At 51.5% G+C, this 22,552-nt stretch overlaps 1 protein-coding gene across 26 annotated transcripts in view; it reads right to left on the bottom strand.

Moving 5' to 3' along the window:
- Positions 1 to 8,377: 8,377 nt before the first annotated feature.
- ATP6V0A1 (ATPase H+ transporting V0 subunit a1) overlaps positions 8,378 to 22,552 on the bottom strand; it is a 68,726-nt gene continuing 54,551 nt past the window's right edge. For 17 of the 26 annotated variants that reach the window (XM_055256659.2, XM_055256663.2, XM_055256662.2 and 14 more), the window contains 3 exons: positions 17,005 to 17,122; positions 16,522 to 16,693; positions 8,378 to 9,948 (listed from right to left, as the gene is read on the bottom strand). In XM_055256659.2, coding sequence (XP_055112634.1) covers positions 9,855 to 9,948; positions 16,522 to 16,693; positions 17,005 to 17,122 — 384 coding nt within the window. In that variant the 3' untranslated portion in view covers positions 8,378 to 9,854. The remainder of the gene's footprint in view (positions 9,949 to 16,521; positions 16,694 to 17,004; positions 17,123 to 22,552) is intronic. The other 9 variants (XM_055256676.2, XM_063628996.1, XM_063628997.1 and 6 more) reach the window with 1 other exon arrangement.

Below are 22,552 nucleotides of genomic sequence, written 5' to 3'. Positions count from 1 at the left end.
GCTTATTAAGCAGGAAGTGAGCCCTCACCAGACACTGAATCTATAAGCACCTTGATCTTGGACTTCCTAGCTTCCAGAAGTGTGAGAAATAAGTGTTTGTTGTATATTTAAAAAAAAAAGAATGTATAGACATTTTAATTACTTATAAAAGTTGAAAAAGGCTTGGAATCAGATGCCGACTTTAAATACTAGGGAAGTTTTTTTTGTTTGTTTTTCTTTTGAGACAGAGTCTCCCTCTGTCACCCAAGCTGCAGTGCAGTGGCCTGATCTCAGCTCACTGCAACCTCTGCCTGCTGGTTCAAGCAATTCTCCTGTCTTAGTCTCCTGAGTAGCTGGGATTACAGGCGTGCACCATCATGCCTGGCTAATTTTTGTAGGGAGGGTGTTTCATCATGTTGGCCAGGCTGGTCTCTTAACTGTTGACCTCAAGTGATCCACCTGCCTTGGCCTCCCAAAGTGCTGGGATTACAGGTGTGTGTGAGCCACTACGCCTGGCCTTGATTACTTCTAAATTCCCCAGGCAAGGAGTTTTGCCTCCAGATGGCCTGTTTGATGGTCAACAGGTGGTCTTTGCTCTTTGGATTGCTCTTTTTTTTTTCTTTTTGAGATGGAGTTTTGCTCTGTCACCCAGGCTGGAGTGCAGTGGTTCGATCTCTGCTCACTGCAAGCTCCGCCTCCCGGGTTCACGCCATTCTCCTGCCTCAGCCTCCCAAGTAGCTGGGACTACAGGAGCCTGCCACCATGCCCAGCTAATTTTTTGTATTTTTAGTAGAGACGAGGTTTCACCATGTTAGCCAGGATGGTCTCGATCTCCTGACCTAGTGATCCACCCGCCTCGGCCTCCCAAAGTGCTGGGATTGCTGTTTATCTAAATTGCTCAGATAAGAACTTTTTGTCTTGGGGGGGTGATTTTTGCTCTCCTCACCTTTCTTTGGGTCTGGATTGGGACCCCTTTCCAGTAACAATTTTACAGATTGGGAGACAGAGCCAGAGACAGGAAGTGAGTTGGGCAAGATCAATAACTAGTAAGGAAAGCACCTCCGGGCTAGAATCAGGAAGTCCTGACTCCCAGAGCAGGGTTCTTGCTGCTCTTCCCCAGGAAATGCAACTTGTCAGGCTGCCTATCTGATCGGGGAGGCTTAAGTAAGGCTGCTCCAGGGCTGGGAGTGGCCGACTCTCTAGAAGGACTGCACTAGGTGTGCTAGATGTGGTGGCTCACACCTGTAGTCACAGCACTTAGGGAGGCTGAGGCAGGTGGAACACTTGAGTCCAGGAGTTCGAGACCAGCCTGGGTAACATGGAAAAACTCTGTCTCTACAAAAATCATCTGGGCACAGAGGCCTGTGTTTGTGGTCCCAGCTAGCTCCTCAGTAGGCTGAGGTGGGAGGATGGCTTGAGCCCAGGGGTTTGAGGCTGCAGTGAGCCATGATCACACCACTGCACTCCAAGCAAGGCAACTGTTGGGAACAAGCCCCCCAAAATCTGGCCATAAACTGGCCCCAAAAGTGGCCATAAACAAAATCTCTGCAGCACTGTGACATGTTCATGATGGACATAATGTCCACGCTGGAAGGTTGTGGGTTTACCGGAATGAGGGCAAGGAACACCTGGCCTGCCCAGGGTGGAAAACCGCTTAAAGGCATTCTTAAGCCACAAACAATAGCATGAACAATCTGTGCCTTAAGGACATGCTCCTGCTGCAGTTAACTAGCCCAACCTATTCCTTTAACTCGGCCCATCCCTTAGTTTCTCATAAGGGATACTTTTAGTTAATTTAATATCTATAGAAACAATGCTAATGACTGGCTTGCTGTTATTAAATATGTGGGTAAATCTCTGTTTGGGGCTCTCAGCTCTGAAGGCTGTGAGACCCCTGATTTCCCACTTCACACCTCTATATTTCTGTGTGTGGGTCTTTAATTCCTCTAGCGCCGCTGGGTTAGGGCCTCTCCGACCGAGCTGGTCTCGGCAGCAACAAAGCAAGACCCTGACTTAAAAAAAAAAAAAAAAAGTCTAGCCCATTGCGGTGGCCCCGATCCTAGGAGGTTGAGCAGGCGGATCACTTGAGTCTAGGAGTCCAAGACCAGCTTAGGCAACATGGCAAAACCCCTTCTCTACAAAAAAATACAAAGATTAGCCGGGCGCGGTGGCTCAAGCCTGTAATCCCAGCACTTTGGGAGGCCGAGGCGGGTGGATCACGAGGTCAGGAGATCGAGACCATCCTGGCTAACACAGTGAAACCCCGTCTCTACTAAAAAATACAAAAAAAATTAGCCGGGCGTGTTGGCGGGCGCCTGTGGTCCCAGCTACTTGGGAGGCTGAGGCAGGAGAATGGCGTGAACCCAGGAGGTGGAGGTTGTGGTGAGCCGAGATCGCGCCACTGCACTCCAGCCTGGGGGACAGAGAAAGACTCCGTCTCAAAAAAAAAAAAAAACAAAGATTAGCTTGGCATGGTGGCATGCACCTGTGGTCTTCGGCTACTAGGGAGATTGAGAGGGGAGGATCGCTTGAGCCTGGGAGGTTGAGGCTGCAGTGAGCCCAAATGGCACCACAGCACTCCAGGCCAGGCAACAGAGCTACGGAGCAAGGTAACACATTATCATCTGTTTGCTTTTTTTTTTAAGGCTCTGTAAACAGTGGTTGTGGGAGGGAGGGGGAGATTCACACTGTTGAGTGAAAGCCTTTATTTATTTATTTATTTATTTGGTAACAGGGCCTTTAGTACTGTTTGATCGTCTTTTTTTTGTGAGATGGAGTCTGGCTCTGTTCCCCATGGCTGGAGTACAGTGGCGCCATCTCCTGTCTCAGCCTTCCGTCAGCTAATGACAGTAGCTGGGACTACTGTCATGCATTGGCTGGCTAATTTTTGTATTTTTAGTAGAGACGGAGTTTCGCCAGGCTGGTCTTGAACTCCTGAACTCAGGTGATCCACCCGCCTCGGCCTCCCAAAGTGCTGGTATTATAGGCATGAGCCACTGCCCAGCCTGAGTTGTGACACAACTCATTACTTTTCCAGTAGTGTGTGTGAAGCAAGTTGGCTGGGCTCTCTGCGTGCTCTCCAGCCCATCTGCTCATGCGCTCCAGAATACTCCAGGATTGCTTCGCCTCTGCCCGTCTAATCCAGTTGCCTGCCTATCACACAGCCCAGCTCAGATCCCAGCCCACCCTGCCAAAGGATGAATGAGTCCTTCCCGATCTGGCCACCAGAGAGCAGCCCACACCTAGGACATGCCTTGGGTAGGCTGAGGCTTGAGGAGGCAGGTCACTTTGATCTGAAATGCTGAGGTTGCCAGCTGGCTTTGAGGTCCAATGCCCCCTCTACCCAAGGTGCCTGGGGCAGAAAGAAGTACAGTCCCATCCAGTGAAGGTGGTGATAGACTTGTCCCCTATCTCTACAAAGCTTGGGACTCCCCAGGCCAAGGATGCCAAGGCCACCCTCTCCCACACTGGTTCTAGGACCTCAAGATGAGGGGCATTTCCTGGACCGGGGCACAGATTCATCAGACAGATGTCTGGGGTCCTGGGGTTCCACAAGAGGGGGATCAGGGTAAAGGGCACATCTCTTAAAAACAGGAGCGGCTGGGCGCAGTGGCTCATGCCTGTAATCCCAGCACTTTGGGAGGCCAAGGCGGGCAGATCACGAGGTCAGGAGATCGAGACCATCCTGGCCAACATGGTGAAACCCCGTCTCTACTAAAAATACAAAAAATTAGCCGGGCGTGGTGGCGGGCGCCTGTAGTCCCAGCTATTCGGGAAGCTGAGGCAGGAGAATGGCATGAACCTAGGAGGCGGAGCTTGCAGTGAGCCGATATTGCGCCACTGCACTCCAGCCTGGGTGTCAGAGCGAGACTCTGTCTCAAAAAAACAAAAAACAGACAAACAAAAAAAACAGAAGCAGCTGGGCGCGGTGGCTCACGCTTGTAATCCCAGCACTTTGGGAGGCCGAGGCGGGTGGATCACGAGGTCAGGAGATCGAGACCATGGTGAAACCCCGTCTCTACTAAAAATACAAAAAATTAGCTAGGCGTGGTAGCGGGCGCCTGTAGTCCCAGCTACTCGGGAGGCTGAGGCAGGAGAATGGCATGAACCCGGGAGGCAGAGCTTGCAGTGAGCCGAGATTGCACCACTGCCCTCCAGCCTGGGTGGCAGAGCAAGACTCCATCTCAAAAAAAAAAAAAAAAAAAACAGAAGCAAATGGCCAGGTGTGGTGGCTCACGCCTGTAATCCCAGCACTTGGGAGGCTGAGGTGGGTGAATCACTTGAGGTCAGGAGTTACAGACCAGCCTGGCCAATATGGTGAAATCCCATCTCTACTAAAAATACAAGAAATTAGCCAGGCGTGGTGGCAGGCACCTGTAGTCCCAGCAACTTGGGAGGCTGAGGCAAGAGAATCGCTTGAACCTGGAAGGCAGAGGTTGCAGTCAGCCAAGATCGCACTGTTGGACTCCAGCCTGGGCAACAAGAGCAAAACTCCGTCTCAAACAAAACAAAACAAAACAAAAACAAACAAAAAAAACCCCAGGAACAAATGGATGCAGCCATCCTGTTCCCCACCCCCTACCACAGGGCTCTGGGACTTCCTGCACACTCCACAGCTCAGTCTTGGTCAGCCCATCTTTAGCTGGAAGCAGCCCAAGGCCACAAGATTCTGAGAACTCAGTCTAGCCAAGGACTCAGTGGCCCTGCTTCCTCCCAGTTCATCAGAGAGACATGGGAGGAATTTCTTCCCAAGGAAGTCCTAGGCCACTCCCACTTTATTCAGATTATATGCCATAAAATTTACTAATGTAAGGCTGGGCGTGGTGGCTCACGCCTGTAATCCCAGCACTTTGGAAGGCCGAGGCGGGCAGATCACGTGAGGTCAGGAGTTCGAGACCAGCCTGGGCAACATGGCCAAACCCTGTCTCTACTAAAAATACAAAAATTAGGGTGTGGTGCCGCATGCCAATAATCCCAGCTACTCAGGAGGCTGAGGCAGGAGAATCGCTTGAACTTGAGGAGGCGGAGGTTGCAGTGAGTGAAGATCGTGCCATTGCACTCCAGCCTGGGCAACAAAAGTGAAACTCCATCTCAGGAAAAAAAAAAAAAATTAGCCGGGTGTGGTGGTGCGTGCCTGTAATCCCGGCTACTCAGGAGGCTCAGGTGGGAGAATCCTTTGAACCCGGGAGGCGGAGGTTGCAGTGAGCCAAGATTGTGCCACTGTACTCCAGCCTGGGCAACAGAGCAAGACTCCATTTCAAAAAAAAATTTACCAATGTAAAGTGTACAATTCAATGGGTTTTAGTATATTCACATAATTGTGCAGCCATCAGCAGCCTAACTTTACATTTTCATCATTCAAAAAGAAACTCCATACTCCTTAGGAGTCACTCCCCACTGTAACTCTCTCCCCAGCCCCATCTGGCACCCAGCTCCATCTGGCACCCAGCTCCATCCGGCACCCAGCTCCTGGTATCCACCAAATCTGTGTCTATGGGTTTGTCTATTCTAGACATTCCAGATACACGGAATCATAAATTGTTGGTCTTCTGTGGCTGGTTTTTGAGGTCCATTCATGATGTAGCATGTATCAGTACCTCATTCTTGTTAATTGTAGAATAATATCCATCATGCCCATCCCACCTTTTATTGATCCATTTATCAGCTGGTGGACATTGGGCTGTTTCCATTTTGAGGCTATTATGAATAATGCTGCCATGAACATTTGTGTGCAAGTTTTTGTGGGTATGATTTCATTTTTCTTGGGGTAGATAAGAAAGTGGAATTGCTGGGTCTTAGGTTAATTCTGTTTAATATTTTTTTTTGAGACAGAGTCTCACTCTGTCACCCAGGCTGAAGTGCAGTGGTGCGATTTCAGCTCACTGCAACCTCTGCCGCCAGGGTTCAAGAGATTCTCCTGCCTCAGCCTCCTGACTAGCTGGGATTACAGGAACCTGCCACTGCGCCCGGCTAATTTTCATATTTTTAGTAGAGACGGGGTTTCACCATCTTGGCCAGGCTGGCCTTGAACTCCTGACCTCATGATCCACCCGCCTCGGCTTCCCAAAGTGCTGGGATTACAGGCATAAGCCACTGTGCCCAGCCAATTCTGTTTAATATTTTGAGGAACTGCCAGACTGCTTTCCAAAGCAGCTGTACCATTTTACATTCCCACCAGCAGTGAATTGGGGTTCCAATTTCTCCTTGCCAACACTTGTAATTTTTTTTCTTTATTTTTTTTGAGATGGAGTCTTGCTCTGTCGCCCAGGCTGGAGTGCAGTGGCACAATCTTGGCTCACTGCAAGCTCCTCCTCCCAGGTTCACGCCATTCTCCTGCCTCAGCCTCCCGAGTAGCTGGGACTATAGGCACCCGCCACCACGGCCAGCTAATTTTTTGTATTTTTAGTAGAGACGGGGTTTCACCGTGTTAGCCAGGATGGTCTCGATCTCCTGACCTCGTGATCCACCCGCCTCGGCCTCCCAAAGTGCTGGGATTACAGGTGTGAGCCACCTCGCCCGGCTCAACACTTGTAATTTTCTTATTGCCTTTTTAGTGGGTGTGATGTGGTATCTCATTGTGGTTTTCATTTGCATTTCTGTAATGACTAATGGTGTTGATCATCTTTTCATGGCTTTATTGGCCATTCATATTGCTTACTTGGAGAAATGCCTATTCAAACCCTTTGCCCATTTAAAAAAACTGAGTTGTTTTTATTATTGGGTGTAAGAGTTACTTAGATATTCTAGATACAAGTCCCTTATCAGATATATGATCTACAAATATTTTCTTCTATGAGGGTTGTCTTTTCAGTTTCTAGATTCTGATCTTTGAAGCACAAACGCTTTTTTTTTCTTTTGAGATGGAGTTTCACTCTTGTCGCCCAGGCTGGAGTACAGTGGCATGACCTCGGTTCACTGCAACCTCTGCCTCCCGGGTTCAAGTGATTCTCCTGCCTCAGCCTCCCAAGTTGCTGCAATTACAGGCATGTGCCACCACACTCGGCTAATTGTTTGTATTTTTAGTAGAGACAGGGTTTCTCCATGTTGGCCAGGCTGGTCTCCAACTCCTGACCTCAGGTGATCCCCCTGCCTTGGCCTCCCAAAGTGCTGGGATTACAGGTGTGAGCCACCGTGCCCGGCGAAGCACAAAAGCTTTTAATTTTGCTGAAGCCTAACTTATCTATGTGTTTTTTTAAATTTTTTATCACTTGTGCTTTGAGTGTCATATCTAGAAATCACTGGCTAACTCAAGGTTAGGAAGATGTACTCCTATGGTTTCCCCTAAGAGTTTTATAGTTTTCATTTACATTTTAGGTCTGGAATCCACTTTGAGTTAATTTTTGCATCCAGATAGTGGCCCAAATTTGTTTCTCTGCATGTGGAAACCCCATTGTACCAGTGTCATTTGTTGAAAAAGGGAGATCTTTCCTCATTGAATTATCTTGACTGCTTTATCAAAAATCAAGTGACCATAAATGATAGGATTTATTCCTGGACTCTCAATTCGAATCCAGTGATTCCAAATATCTATTCTTATGAGGTCTTCCCTTCCCACTGAGCAGAAGCTAAGAGCTCAATGACCAGAGTTTCCACTCGGGACCTTATCTTTGAGGAGCTGGGTGGGGTGGGCCCCTCAGGGCCAACTCCAGGGACAGGTGGCACTGTTAGGGAGGAGGAAGGGCTTTAGGCTAGGCTGGAACATGGAATGAACAAGGGGTTGTGGCCCCTTCACCTGTCTGGGGGCAATGGTGGTCAGCCTGCCCAGGTCATATTCCTGTGCAGCCCCTGCCCTGGAGGCCCCTGGAGGGAGGAGTGAGGAGGGAGGGCACCGAGAATGCAGTGCCTCACTAGGCAGTGGGGAGGGGGCCTCCTGCCCAGCCTGCCACCCTGGACGGTCTGCCTGCTCTCCGCCCTGCCGCCTGCCAATCCCAGCACCTCACATTCCCCAGCTGCCCTGAGGAACCTGTGTGGAGCCTCCACTTACACTAAGGCCAGGGGTATCAGGGCTCAACATAGCCAGGCCACTGGGCCCTGGAGGGCACACTTGGAGAAGAGGGAGAGGCGGGTGGGGAGATACCCGGTGCCCCTCTGCCCCCATGCTGTCTGGATGTGCAATGAGTGAAGGGGAGACGAAGATGGGCCGCCCAGTCCCCTCTTCCCACAGGTAGTGTCTGCAGAGCTGACTTGGATCCTTTGAGTGGGAAGGCGCCTGGGAAACTTGGGACAAGGTGAGAATTTCCCAAACCAACTGCCCAGCCAGGCCTACTGAAGCTGTGGCCTTTGACAGAAGGAAAAGCAGCAATGCTGGAGGAGGGAGGCGAAGGTCAGGGGTCCAGAGGGGCTCAAGACGGCTGAGCCTGGAGCGACACAGGGGCTGTGGGCACAGTGACAGGCAGCCTTTCTGGGGGAGTCAAACATACTTTATTCAACATAGGAATGTCTGAACAGGAGGGCCTTGGGCAGGGTTCCCTGAACTCTGCTTCAAACCCCACTGGAAACAGAGCAAAAATCATCACAAAAACCCGGGACACCAGGGCAAGGGGGCTGCACAAGGTCGGGTCAGGTCACAGTGGGCCAGCACACAGTGGCCCTGCCCAAGGCCAGCCCAGCCTGGAAGATGGGATGAAGGCTCCAGGCAGCTCATTCAGAAAAGCCAGGGTGGGCGGAGGGCACCAGCCTGGCCTACTCAGGGAATTCTTTCTATCACTGAAAGCGGTGGGGATTAACTTAGCCAGGGCTGCCACGCCAGCACATGATTACAAGGTTCGGGGTGACGGGGAGGAAGCCCCTTGGCAGGACTGTGCAGCCCTCACAGCCACATGCACGGCAGCCCTGCCAATGGCTTCCAAACAGCAAACCATCAGTGACACTCACCTTCCCTGCCCAGGACACCCCTCCTGAGACCTGGGGCCAGTGTGGTGAGGAGGGGGCACTGGGGGCAGAGCCAGGCAGGCTGTAGGCAGAACCAAGAGGACCCCAGTCCCACATTGAAGACATCATGATTGGGGGTGGGGAAGATCTCAGGGTCTCCACCAGGGAAAAGTATCAGTCTGTACCCTCGGCCCGAGGGTGTGCTTGTGGGCAGGGCCCATGCAAGGCCTAGGAAGAAGCCACCCCGGGAAAGGGAAGCCCTGTGCACTGCGGAGCAGCCAAGACCTCTGTTCCAAGCACTCCCGGCTGTGCTATGTAGTGTAGGGCATGAATGGGGAGAGAGGAGAGGATGGGAGTGCAAGGTGGGGTCAGAAAGGCGGTGTAGATATCCTATGATCCCTGGGAGTGACAGGGAGAAGCCACTCATGATGGCCTAGTTGGGTCCAGCTGAATGCCTGATTAACAAGCACGAGTGGGGGGTGGGCAAAAGACGCAAATATCATCTTTCTGGACCCACCCCTGCTAATCCAAGAGTGGGACGTGTTACCAGTGTCCCCTTCTAGGGGAGAACCTGTATTGCTCCCCCCACTACTCCTGCTAGAAACTACGGTGGCAGATGCAGGGAACTCAAAGTCTAGATGTGAATGGCATGGGTGCTCCTTCCATCTACAATGCACGGGGAAGATGAAAGGGCTTTGGGATGGCGTGGGAATGCAGACTGGCTCACCACTAGGAGGTGGGAAGGGCTGTCTGGATGGATGGAGGCTAAGAGGGCAAGGCTGGTGCCCAGTGGGTATGAGTGACAGCCAGAAAATCACTACACTACACACAAAGCTAGGGGTGGTGGGAGACCCACGGAGGACTATTCTGTCTAAATGACTCACAGACGGGGTAACACGAATGAACTGGTGCCCACAGATCACAACCAACGGGCAGAGAAGCATAGCTGATCACTGTGGGGGGAGGCGGGAGGGCAGCATGGGGCACACGGCCCTCACAGGGACTCACTCTTCAAACTTCCCTTCCCGAATATGCTCGAAGGAGAAGGGTAAGAACTTGAAACCGGTCCCGCTGTAGAATTTATTCTGGAACTCAACCCTGGAGAAAGAGAAGAAAGCTGTCATTCAATAGAAACTTTGTGAAACTTTCTGGGACTTCACAGTTGGGCCAGAAAGATGCCCCGTACCCACCTCGTCCCGAGCCTCCCTTCCCTGGGGGAGCTGGAGAAAGCCCAGAGTGCAGAGATCCCACTTTTAAGGCCTGGGACTCGCCTCAGCAACAGTTTGACGTATGGAGGAAGGGATTTGCCCTCAGTTCCCAATCTTGCTCTGTCCTGCCGAGCAGTGTGTTTATGCACAACTCTCTGTAGAGAGGCATGTGCAAAAAAAGTTCAGTTAGCTTGAGCCTAACATTGTTAATGAGCAAGTGGCCCCCAACGCCCCCTCCTGGCAGGGGATCACACAGCCCAACTCTAAGGGAAGCCCCTCCAGGGACCCTGGGCAAGCACCTCTGTTTGCTTGTTATTTTTCCTGGGGGGAGCTAGAAGGGCGAGCTTGGAGTGAATGTTGAAGGCTTTCCATTTAAGGAAGGAAATTCCAAGGAAAGAGGGGGAGTTAGGAGGGGAAGTCTTCTCAAAGCAATGGCAAAAATAATCTCCAACCACAAAAACATCTGAGAAAGAATTCTCTTGGGGACTAAAAGGAAAAAGCCTGAGCTCCCTTCCCAGCAGTTCAGCATCCACGCCTGATGGTCTCTGCGGGGCTCTTTCACTCTCAGGGAAGGCGGGAGGAAGACTGTCCCATAAGCAGAGCGAGGCTGCTTGGCTGTGCTTCCTCCCGCAAACTCACCCTGGACAGCTGCCCAGCAACCAAACCACACCAAATAAGGGCAGAAAAATGCATGATTCAGAGGATGAAAAGGCCAACGAGAGCTGCCCTGAGGAATAGTTTCCACATGGTGCTGTGTGACCCTGGAGGCACCGGAGCCCCTGTAAGAACAGGCAGGGGTGGGGGCTGGGGCAGGCTCCAGGTGACAGGCCACGTGCAGAGTGAGGGCTTTGAGGAGCTTTAAAGCTTCAGGAACCCTCTAGTTCCCTCACTCAGCTTTTACAAATGGAGATTCCTCCCTCTAAGCCAAGAAGGCAGGAGTTAAAGAGAACAGGGGCTGGGAGGTGGCTGGGGCCCAAAGGTTACAGACTGTTTGCTAGTGGCATTGGGAGTTCCTCAGGGGCCCCTTCACTGGGGTGCAGGCTGAGGAGCACCCCCTTGGAGAAGAGCACAACAGAATTTTCTGAGTGGGAGTAAAAGCAGTCAGCTTTCTTCCCCACATCCCCACATTCCACAGGGGTGGGCCAAGGTCCTCCAGGAAAAACAGGACTCAGGAGGGGGAGGACACAGAGCTTCCAACTGACGTTAGCTGAGGGTTCCTGTCAGAACAATCCAAACCAGGACCTGGATTCACCCACATCCCGACACCCCACCAAAACTACTTCTCCAAGTTCCAGCTACTGAGACCACCTCTGAGGGAATGCGGCGGGGCCTAGCGGTGGGTTCCTGTTTCTCACCCACTTGTGTTAGGTTTGAATTCTTCATGTTGAATAGACTGTGTTCCCATGTGGCAAGGGTTCTTTCAGAACAGCTGAAAAGAGATTTACGTGTCCCCTTTTCATTCAACAATATATAGCCAGAGAGTAGACAAGTCACCTGAGGGTCCCAGGCCATTACCTAGGAGTGAATGTCAGCCTTGGTGGGGTATGCTGACCCCCAAATCCAGTGAGGTGTCCAGAACTCTGACCCCCACCCCCTCCTGGCTAATCACAAAACCATTCTAATCTTCAAACTGGGCAAATGGAGCAGCAGCTTTGTTTTCAGATGCCTGTGGGGGCACCGCCCTTTTCTTGGCACCCCTCCCGTCACCTTATCTATCCATGGGGCCCAGCAAGGAGGAAGAGGGATATATGCCTGGAAGGGGCACATCAATTGTACTGTGTGAGCAGAGAGGTGGCCTCCCTGACATACTGCCCGATACTGCCCCTCCCACCAGCTGCTGCTTTAGAGACTTAAGAGCGGCCAGAACTGGGACATCTTGGGTCTATCTTGAGGTCAGCCTGATTTCACCTTCTTCCTTGGCCACCCTCACCCCAACCACGCAGCACAAAGCTGGAAAGCAATTTCCCTGCTAGTCTCCCCACTCTCTCCCGCTGAACTGGGGAAATGTGTACTTCCTGAGAAAGTACAAACATGAAGTTCCCCATCTGCCATCCTAGGTTCTTCCTTCTTTTTGGGCCTCTCCACTGATCTGCTCAGGGAGCCTCCAAGGTCTCGCCATGCCCCAAGCCACTGAAATGCACCTCTAGAATTCAACAGCTGTGAGGAGAGCTTCAGGAAGCCAGATGAGTGTCTCTATCATCTCTTCCAGCTCCAGCACTTGGCAAAGGCCACCTGGTGACTCAGAGGGATTAACTGGGGCCAAAATATATCATTCGTACCACGTAACAGGAACTCTTGTTTCCTCGAGTGAGTGAAGTAGGAAGGAGGAAGGAGTCTTGGGGCCACTTCCCTTTCCTGGTGGGGGTTGTGACTGACGGCAGGCAGTCTGGAAAGACAATTCTGGGCTGAGCTGTTTATGTAGCCCATTCTGCCACTCTCTGTGCAGTTCAGGGCCTAGAACGCACATCGTCTGATGGCCTGAATATCAGGGCAATGATGGCAGCCTGGAACTACATTTCAAGAGTTCTGAGTTCTCCTGGGCAGCCATTCCCTCAACTGCTCCATGCTGTCATGCCGTGGCAACACTGCATTCCTAACAAGAAGCTGGTCCCCGATTCTGTCCCTTTAATCACCACCCAATCTGTGAGTGTACAAGTGGGTGTACATCTATGTGTATGTGGAATTCGCTAGGTAAGGAGAGACCAGGTTCCTTGGAAGGTAGGCCCTGGGGCAACAGTTCTGCATAAAAATCAGCTTGATGTTTACAGTGATAACTACAATCAAATCCCTGTCTCATGCCTTCTCTGAGGAAGAAAAGATGTCTAATTATGGTAGGTAAGAAGCTAAGCATACTTCATGTGGCAGGAGGGAGGAAAAGAGAGAGAGAAAACTCAGGAGACAGAATTAGCAGATTAATACATTAACCTGCTCACTGTTTTCAAACACATCACCCCCCCTTCCTATGATGCTGCATGAATCTCACACTAGTGGTTTATATGTTATCAAATCAAATGTTTTTCTTATTGTCCCCACTGAAGAGACCAGAACTTGTATAATGGGGCAGCCCTTGAATCAGGAAACAGCAGGGATAAAGTGGGAGGTATGAAGATGCCTAGGCTGGATGCCAGGAAGAACAGCAGCACCATCCCTACAGCTGGTTCAGCAGCCCCAGAGGCTCCACCCCTCGTAAGAGGGCCACAGCTCAGAACGCCGCCTCCTGCAGTCCTGGGCCACAGGGAAGATCCAGGCATTCTGGATGCACAGCCGCATTTTGACAGGAGGGGGCGCACAAGCACCAATTTCATTCACTCCTGTTTTAGTGGTGGGGGAGGCGCCCCACTCGTGTCACAGGGACAGCCCTCCAAAGACGAGATTCTGAAACTTGCACAAAGGAGGTTTGCACTGCTTTTTCCTCTCCTACCCAATACTCCTATTGCCAAAATAAATACGACATATACGGGGAGGCTGTTCCTTGCAAACAGCACCTGAGGGCATTCTGATGGTATCCTCTGCCTCCTTTGGGGTCTCCTCTCACTCTAGACAGGCTAAAAGCAGTTTCTTTATGGGGGACCCCAGGCAGACACCCTCTCTCTAGGGCATCCCAGTTTTTTTGTTTTGTTTTGTTTTGTTTTTTGGGATGGAGTCTCGGTCTGTTGCCCAGGCTGGAGTGCAGTGGTGCGATCTCGGCTCACTGCAACCTCCATCTCCTGGGTTCAGGCGATTCTCCTGCCTCAGCCTCCTGAGCAGCTGGGGTTACAGGCGCCCACCACCACGCCCAGCTAATGTTTGCATTTTTAGTAGAGATGGGGTTTCACCATGTTGTCCAGGCTGGTCTCGAACTCCTGACCTCAGGTGATCCACCTGCCTTGGCCTCCCAAAATGCTGGGATTATAGGTGTGAGCCACCGCACCCAGTAAGGGCATCCCATTTTTAAGCAGAGCAGCCACGACCCATCCTAGGGCACCTGCTTTTGCTGTGGCAGCACTTGGTGTGTGCATTACTTCCTGCTTGCTCACAGTAACCGTGGCAGTGAATGTTCTGCTCAGGTCCCCTGCCTGGTGTGACAGAGCTGGAATTCCAACCCAGGTCGCCCGATTCGGAAGCCTGCTGTCCTGCCACTCATCACTTCAGTTCAGGGGGACATGGAAAGACACAGGGAAGTCACAGGTGAGCCTGAGGAGGAAGCAATCTTCTGGCAACAAAACGAGGCTCAAGCCCAGGTGACCTTGCTCTGCAACAATGCCTTGCTTCCGCCCTGCCCAGGGAGGAGATGACTGGCTACCTATGTGGGCTGGAATCAAGGTGAGGTGGTCACTGTTCCCTCAAACCCAGGGCTCAAGGGACAGGAGTGAAAAGAAAAGAAAGGAGGCCAAGGGGCAAGAAAAAGTGAGTCCTCAGAGGTTCTCATGCACTGAGGAGGGCTGAGGAAGTGTGCTTGGGGTGTCAGCTGATAAGCTTAGAACAGGGGGGCCAGCCAGATGAGCTGGGTGGGGAGGAGGGAGGCCAGGAGGGAGAGAGCCAGGCCAGAGGAAGCCACGTCTACTGACGCAGCAGGGCTTTTGAAGAAGAGTGCACCCTAGCCACGTCTTGCCCTTCCATGCCTCACTCTGCCTATCATTCAGAAAAACCCACAGCTGAATCTTTGAGGAGGCTCAGGGGTCACCGAGCCATGAGAAAAATCAAAGATAAAGGGGAGTGGGGAAGGAGTTTCTCAGGTTCAGATGCTGAATTTTCTTCAGGTTTTGAGAACGAAGAGAGACATTCATAGTCCTCTTCTGGCCTTGAGATCATGAACACTACAGAGCATCCCATCCAGGGGCCTCTAAGGCACACCAGTGAGTCAGACCCCTATGCTTGTAAAACAGGAGGAGTGTGTGAGTGCTCCTCTGGGGAGAGGGGCCAGAACTTCCAGAGACATTGGGGTTTTGAGACCCCCAAAAAGAGAATCACAACATAAAGGAGGAAATAGAGACCCAAAGAAGTGGAGTCTGAGGTGGAACAGCCACGGAAAATACAGACTGCCCCAGTTTTTAGTATAAGCATATCCCATGCACGTTTGGGAAATACTCACACTAAAAACATTATTTGTTGTTTATGTGAAATACACCCTGTATTTTTATTTTTTTATTTTTATTTTTTTTTGAGACTGAGTTTCGCTCTTGTTGCCCAGGCTGGAGTGCAATGGCGCGATCTTGGCTCAATGTAACCTCTGCTTCCTGGGTTCAAGCGATTCTCCTGCCTCAGCCTCCCAAGTAGCTGAGATTCCAGGCATGCACCACCATGCCTGGCTAATTTTTTTGTATTTTTAGTAGAAACAGGGTTTCTCCATGTTGGTCAGACTGGTCTCGAATTCCCGACCTCAGGTGATCCACCCGCCTCGGCCTCCCAAAGTGCTGGGATTACAGGAGTGAACCACCGCACCTGGCCCCCAACCACCACCCCCCACTTTTTTTTTTTGAGACAGTCTTGCTCTGTTGCCCAGGCTGGAGTGCTGTGACACAATCTCAGCTCACCGCAACCCCTGCCTCCTGGGTTTAAGAGATTCTTTCCTGCCTCAGCCTCCCGAGTAGCTGGGATTACAGGCACGTGCCACCACACCTGGCTAATTTTTGTATTTTTAGTAGAGACGGGGTTTTACCATGTTGGCCAGGCTGGTCTCGAATTCCTGACCTCAGGTGATTCACCTGCCTCAGCCTCCCAAAGTGCTAGGATTACAGGCGTGAGCCACCACGCCCAGCCACACTGTACTTTTATGTGCTAAATCTGGCAATGCTGGTTTGAGGTGGTCACAGCCCAGATCACACCCCTGCTCTCCCAGTCCCAGAGGCTGAACTCATGCTCTCTCCACACAGAGCCATTAAGAGTCACAAGCTTCATTAAAGAAAACAAACAGAACCACCCCAAACCTGTCCATCTGAAGAAGCTGCGTGAGTGTACAGACCTCCACCCTATAGAGCCAGGAATCCCTCTGGCCCACAATGGAGCTGCCAGGGGTCCAACTCAAAGACCCCTGGCACAATGACAGAACAAAGAGGACAAAGCTGGGGTGCAGTGTGCTCTAGCCTTTCCTGCACTTAATATCCATTCCAGAACTGCTTCCACTGTTCTGAAGACAGAAGAGTTACACATCAGAGAGAAAACCAGGAACCCTAAGACCCCAGCAGCCCCTCTGAGCCAAAATCAGGAGCACTGGGGACAGCTAAAGGCAGGGAGTGGGATCTGACACCACTCACCAGGGACCTCTCCCCAGAGTCTAGGGAAGGCTGAGCTGTGCTTTTCTATGACCATTTTCTGAAACCCAGTGGCAAAGCCAGTGCTGGGGTGTCCTGAGGTGAAGCTAGTGCAGGGCCAGCTCATCTTTCCTGCACAAAGCTGCAGGGCTGTGTGTGGGAGAAAAGCTGCCCTCTCACCGCAGCTGAGGACACATCCACCCCCATGCCCGCCCTGCCCCACTGCCCCTCACCAGTGTAAGCGCAGTGCGTGGAGAAAGGCCGAGAGGCCCTCCATGATCAGGAGGATGGCCACGGTCAGGGTGGCAAAGGCAGTGAAGAAGAAGAACAGCACCAAACCTCCCGCCAAGCTCTTCACACTCAGGCCGATGTGGATCACCATGGTCCAAAGCACCTCAGACAGCTCTGGGGAATGGGAGACACAAAATCCAGTGCAGTTTGGCAAGAGGCAGCTGTAGGCCATGAATTTTGCTCTGCCATCCCCCCCGCTCTAGGGTTCCCTGGATCCTGGCCTCCCACTGCCTTAGTGGGACCACCATGCAGAGCTAACCTGGCACAAGTGCCGAGCCTCCTGTCTGTACTCATTCTCCTTGGGTTCAGGAACCTGAATAATTCCAGAACCTTCATGTAATTTCCATTCGACTTAAGCCCCCCAACTGAGAGTGCGCCCACAGAGGGGCAAACTAGAGTTCTGGAGCCCGGAGAGAGGTACTCACGCGCATGAGCGAGGCTAAGGGCCCAGAGCCGCAAGTAGGAGGCAGTGTTGGAGATGCAGCCCAGGCAGTACTCGATGGTGTGGATGGCCTGGTGGACCATGGTGTCCCCAAAGTCAAACTGTCGTGGGAGGAAACCAAAGAGAAGATATAAGGCTAGGAGGGGAATGTGCAGGCATTCTGAGTTGTGGCTACTTGGTGCTTTGAACCTGGGCCAAGGCAGGGGACTGCACTTCCCATGGCTGGCACCTCAACTTTGGAGGGGCCAGAAGCACCCAGTGTTGAGCTCAGGTGGTGATTTTGGCAATGCCTTCCCCAGAAATCCTGCCTGGCTTAGCCCTCACCTGGGACACCTCCATTCTCCTCAATACACTACATTTTAAATTAACTATATCTTAATAAGATTCTTTTCAACACATTTGTTCTTCTCCCTCTGGGGCTCTGTGCTCAAGAGAGGAGTGTGTGCTGAGTTGACGGCACTCTGTTGGGAAAGTGACTGTCTGGGTCTGGGACTCTAAGGACCTGCAGGAGGGCAGGAAGGGATTTTCCCCAGAGTGCGCTTCAGGAGACGGGCTCTCAACCCGGACACTGTCCTGAGAAGACTAGGCCTATACAGCCACTTTACTTATTTTTTATTTTATTTTATTTTATTTATTTATTTATTTTTTTGAGACGGAGTCTTGCTCTGTCCCCCAGGCTGGAGTGCAGTGGCGCATCTCGGCTCACTGCAAGCTCCGCCTCCCGGGTTCACGCCATTCTCCTGCCTCAGCCTCCCGAGTAGCTGGGACTACAGGCGCCCGCCAACACGCCCGGCTAATTTTTTTGTATTTTTAGTAGAGACGGGGTTTCACCGTGTTAGCCAGGATGGTCTCGATCTCCTGACCTCGTGATCCGCCCGCCTCGGCCTCCCAAAGTGCTGGGATTACAGGCTTGAGCCACCGCGCCCGGCCACACTTTACTTATTTTTACAGCTTTTTGGGAGCAAGATAACCTTCTTTTTCTTTTGTGACTTCTAAAGAGATTACACGGTGAATTTTTTTTTCCCTACATGATTTCACCACCATGCACAGGGAAATCCTGACAAAGTTTACAAATTTCCACATGGGTTAAGGCCAAACAGCGTATCTGTTTGGGTTAAGGCCAAATAGCACATCTCCAGTTTCTTGTTTGTTTTCGTTTTCCTCAAGCTCCCTTTGTCCCAGTTTTCCTTTCAATACCAAGAATTATTTCCAGAATAAAGGAATGGGCTGGAACAAGCTCTTGGGAGTGCACTTTCAGGATTGCTCCAAGCACAGTCAGGGGTGAATGCGGGCTTCTGAATTTGGTATATTCTGGAAGCCCCAGGTACTTTCCCTGGGCCTCTCACTCTGTCAAGCTGACCAAAGACCAGGAGGTGCTCCCTTATGGGGCTTCCCCCACAGAGCCCAGACCAGAATCCTCTGAGCTTTCAGACACTCCTGAGGGCTCAGTGGCCTCCCCATCGGCCCCTGCCCTCAGGTCAGGGTCTATTTTTCACCGCAGTTCCTTTCAAAACCCACGTGATTCCACTCCCAAAGGACACCAGAAATGCCTTGGGAAATCACTGAGAACATGGGGATGGGAGAAAGTGGCTCGGCTGGTAAAGCCACAACAGCCCAGGCCACAGGGGTGCAGCCAGCCTGGAGGGGGCTGGCTCCACCATGCCATCTCTGGGCAAAAGTCTGCTTCTCCCTCACCTCTAAAGACACCTAGCCTATTTCTGGGCTTTTCTTCCAGAACAGGCTCTTCAAGCTTCCTTACTTACCCCGAAAACTAGGGTAATCCTAGTTCCCTGACTTCCCTAAATCCCAACGTCGTGGTTAAGAGCTCTTTTCTACCACTGCTGGCTGCCGCCCCAGGGCCCGCATTGAGAGGAAGAAGTCCATGGCTCCCAGGAGTGCTGATCTCTACTCCTATGGGCCGGAAGGGCAGTGACCACTGGGCTCCCTTACAGCCAATCCCTTCAGTGTTTTCATTCCACCTCAAGTTTCTCCCACCGAATGAACTGCGGGACAGGAGAGAAGCCTTGCTTCCAGGCCCTACCCTTGCCTTCTCTCCTTCATTCCCAGCTTCCTGCAGGTGTTCTCAGGAGAGGCAAGGACTGGGTGAGAAATCCAGCCCAGCACTTATGAGTCTGCCACTCAGCACACGCCCAGTATCAATTGGCCATGACCGACCATGAATCACTGCAGAGTCCCTGTCCACATCTTCTGCCTCAGTTTCCTCTCTGCCCAGCCAGTCCTCACCCTACTGCACCCTGGCTTCCACCTTCACTCCTCCACAAAATGCCTCTACTTAGCAAGGAGGTCACCCTGACCTCGCAGTTGTTACATCTTTTTTTTTTTTTTTTTTTTTGAGACGGAGTTTCACTCGTCACCCAGGCTGGAGTGCAGTGGTGCGATCTCAGCTCACTGCAACCTCTGCCTCCTGGGTTCAAGCAATTCTCCTGCCTCAGCCTCCTCAGTAGCTGGGATTACAGGTGCACACCACCACACCCGGCTAATTTTTGTACTTCTAGTAGAGATGCGGTTTCACCATGTTGGCCAGGCTGGTCTCGAACTCTCAACTTCAGGTGATCCACCCACCTTGGCCTCCCAAAGTGCTGGGGATTACAGGTGTGAACCCCCACGTCTGGCCCAGTTGTTAAAGTTAACAGATGTTCTGTGCCCTTGTCCATGCTCCTGCAGTGTCTGTCACTATGGCCTCTTCCTCCTTCTTGAAATACCTGCCTCCCCTTGGTTTTCCTCCTACCTCTCTGGACAGTTCTTTTTAGTCTCCATCGAGGTTCTTCCTTTTTTTTTTTTTTTTTTTTTCTTTTTTTGAGACAGGAGTACAGTGGCACGATCTCAGCTCACCGCAACCTCTCCCTCCCAGGAGAATCAAGTGATTCTCCTCTCTCAGCCTCCCGAGTAGCTGGGATTACAGGCACATGCCACTACCGTCCAGCTAATTTATGTATTTTTACTAGAGATGGGGTTTCACCATGTTGGCCAGCTGATCTCAAACTCCTGGGCTCATGCAATCCGCCTGCCTCGGCCTCCCAAAGTGCTGGGATTATAGGTGTGAGCCACCACGCCCAGCCAAGGTTCTTCCTTAAATGCCAATGTTCTCTGAAGTTTCAGCCTCAGCCCTTGCATCTTTCTGGTGGGATTGCTACTCAGGGCTTCAAGGGTCGCCCCTAGGAATGACTCCAAGGTGGATCTCTCCATCTCTGCCTTGCCTATTTCCAGCCAGCTGTACTTCTCCTGGGGAACCACAGGCTCTCCATGCTCAACACAGTAACTGCTCTCCTCTGTCCCCACCGAGATCAACTTCTATTCCATCTCCCATGTCCAGCAGACTGGACAGTCCGGGAGTCAGTCTCGAATCTTCTCTTCCTCCTTACCTTTATTAAGGCACTGGGACCTATAGCTTTCACTTCTTTAATATCTCATATTGGTTCCTTCCTTTCCAACTTGTCCTACAAACACTTTACTTCACTTCAGGCTCACCATTCTGTCCTGAATCACATCAGATGATGTGGAGTCCACACCTCCTGACCTTGTCCCTCTCCAACCCAATATACCCTACAACATGGTCACTGGGGGTATTTCCTCAATGTGCCATGGCTGTGTCACTACCAGCTTCACCACCCTCTCTTGGATGGCTCCTTGTTGTCCAAATAAGGCAAAAACTACTATGGCTGGTTTCTGCCAACCTCTAGTCTTACCTGTCCCCAGTTCCCCACTCCTGCCTCTGCTCCAGCCAAGCTGAATACTTGCTAGTCCCCAACACGTGATGGACCTGCAGGCCTTTTGCCCCTGTGAAGCTGTATATGCTGGTGGGTCTGCACCACTCCCTCTACAGGGCCTCCTGCTTGACCAGAGTAAGATAACTTCCTTAGGGAGTCTTCCAGGGTCTCCTCTTCCACCCTCGCCCCAGTGTTCATCAGCTGCCCTCTTTCGGTGCTCCCATAGCATCCAGGGCACACTTCTATTATAGCACCTGTCATCCAGACTATCTCCCCACTTTGGGAGGTCTTTGAAGGCAAGCACTATATTCTTCTTCTCTTTTTCTGCAGCACTATACATAGTGCTGGACACACGGAGGGTGAGTGAATGCATGGATGAGTGGGATGAATGCACCTGGGGAGAGGTGCCACTGACCCTTGCTGAGTGGTCACGGCCTTTGAAGATTTCCCAGACAACCAAGTGGCCTGGCTCTGGTGTGCAGCTGGACTGAGTTCCCGCTAGGGAGAGGTACTAATGCTTCCACTGGGCTGGAGCAAGGGCCTGCATGGGACAAATACATTTTCACAGCCAAGCAAAATGGGGAAGTTCTAGAAGTAGCTGAACTTTTTTTTAGGAACCTGTTTGGTTTGAAATCATTAGATAAATGTCACGGGTATCTAAATTTGGCTGCAGAGAACCAGACTGTGTATGTACCTGATAAAGATAAAATGTTTAGACTACTTGGGTAGCCAAGGGTAGCTGAATCCCTGAGTGAGCTGGGTGGCCAGAGACGGGGGAGGCTGAATTAGAGTCTATTTTGTTGGATGTCCAACCTCCTGGGACATGGCTACAAACGAGAACACTGGTACACAATAGTTGGTCAGACCATTCTGACAATGTGGGTGCTCGGCTAGGAAGACATTTAAAAAGCAGTGTTGTTGGAGACAGTGAGCCTGGGAAAGGGTTGGGCTCCTCACTAACATGGAGCAAGCCCCACCCATCCCTGCCAGGTAGCTCAGCGAGGGACTGCATAGATGAGCAGTCCAGGAACACAGACACTCTTTGATGCCAGCAAAGGAGCCTCTCTAGGCTTCAGGAAGACCAGGCCCTACCTGTGTTTACATAGAACAGCAAAGGCTTTCCCATTCCTATCCCACTGCCCTCCTAAAGAGGACCAGAGAGTCAGGAAGGGAAGGGTACAGTGTGTGGGTCTAGGCATTTTAGAGAGAAGTGCTGGGGGAAGATGCAAACAGTGCAGCAAGGCCTTTTAAAAACCCAATTTAAAGAGTGTATGTTGCTAAGTGAATTACTGCTGAGCCAGAGGGCCTTCTACTCGAGATGTGGCCTGAACAGTTAGCCAATTTGCCTTCCAGTCTCCGTTATTCTCTATGTGTGGCTGATATAATATGAACTCCTTTCACACAGATGGATTATTTCCTTTGGGATGCATCTGGAAGGCAAAGCCTCCTTTTGAAAGCTGTCTCCCTCTCACCTGGGTCACATGGAGATAGAGCTGACCCTGAGAAGGGTCCACCACTTCTAAGTTGAAGCATCATCAAACTGAGGGGGGCAGCAGGAAGAGGCTGGCTCAGACAGGGAGGAAGGGTAAGCTTTGCTCACAAGCACTTGGAGGAGCAGGGAGGAAACGGCTACTCCTGGTGGCTGGGAGTAGAGCAACCACAACATCACAGGAGAGGAAGGCAGAGGCCAATGGGACTTAACCTCCAAGAGGAGTCACTTCAAGAATGCCAGTGCAGACATTACTTGTAGCTCCTTTCAAAGCCATTCTCAGAGGTATTAGATCAGCAAAGTCAATGAAACAA

Source organism: Symphalangus syndactylus, chromosome 20 (assembly GCF_028878055.3).
Source record: "Symphalangus syndactylus isolate Jambi chromosome 20, NHGRI_mSymSyn1-v2.1_pri, whole genome shotgun sequence".
Lineage (NCBI taxonomy): Eukaryota > Metazoa > Chordata > Mammalia > Primates > Hylobatidae > Symphalangus > Symphalangus syndactylus.
This window is presented reverse-complemented; position numbering and strand designations above follow the sequence as displayed.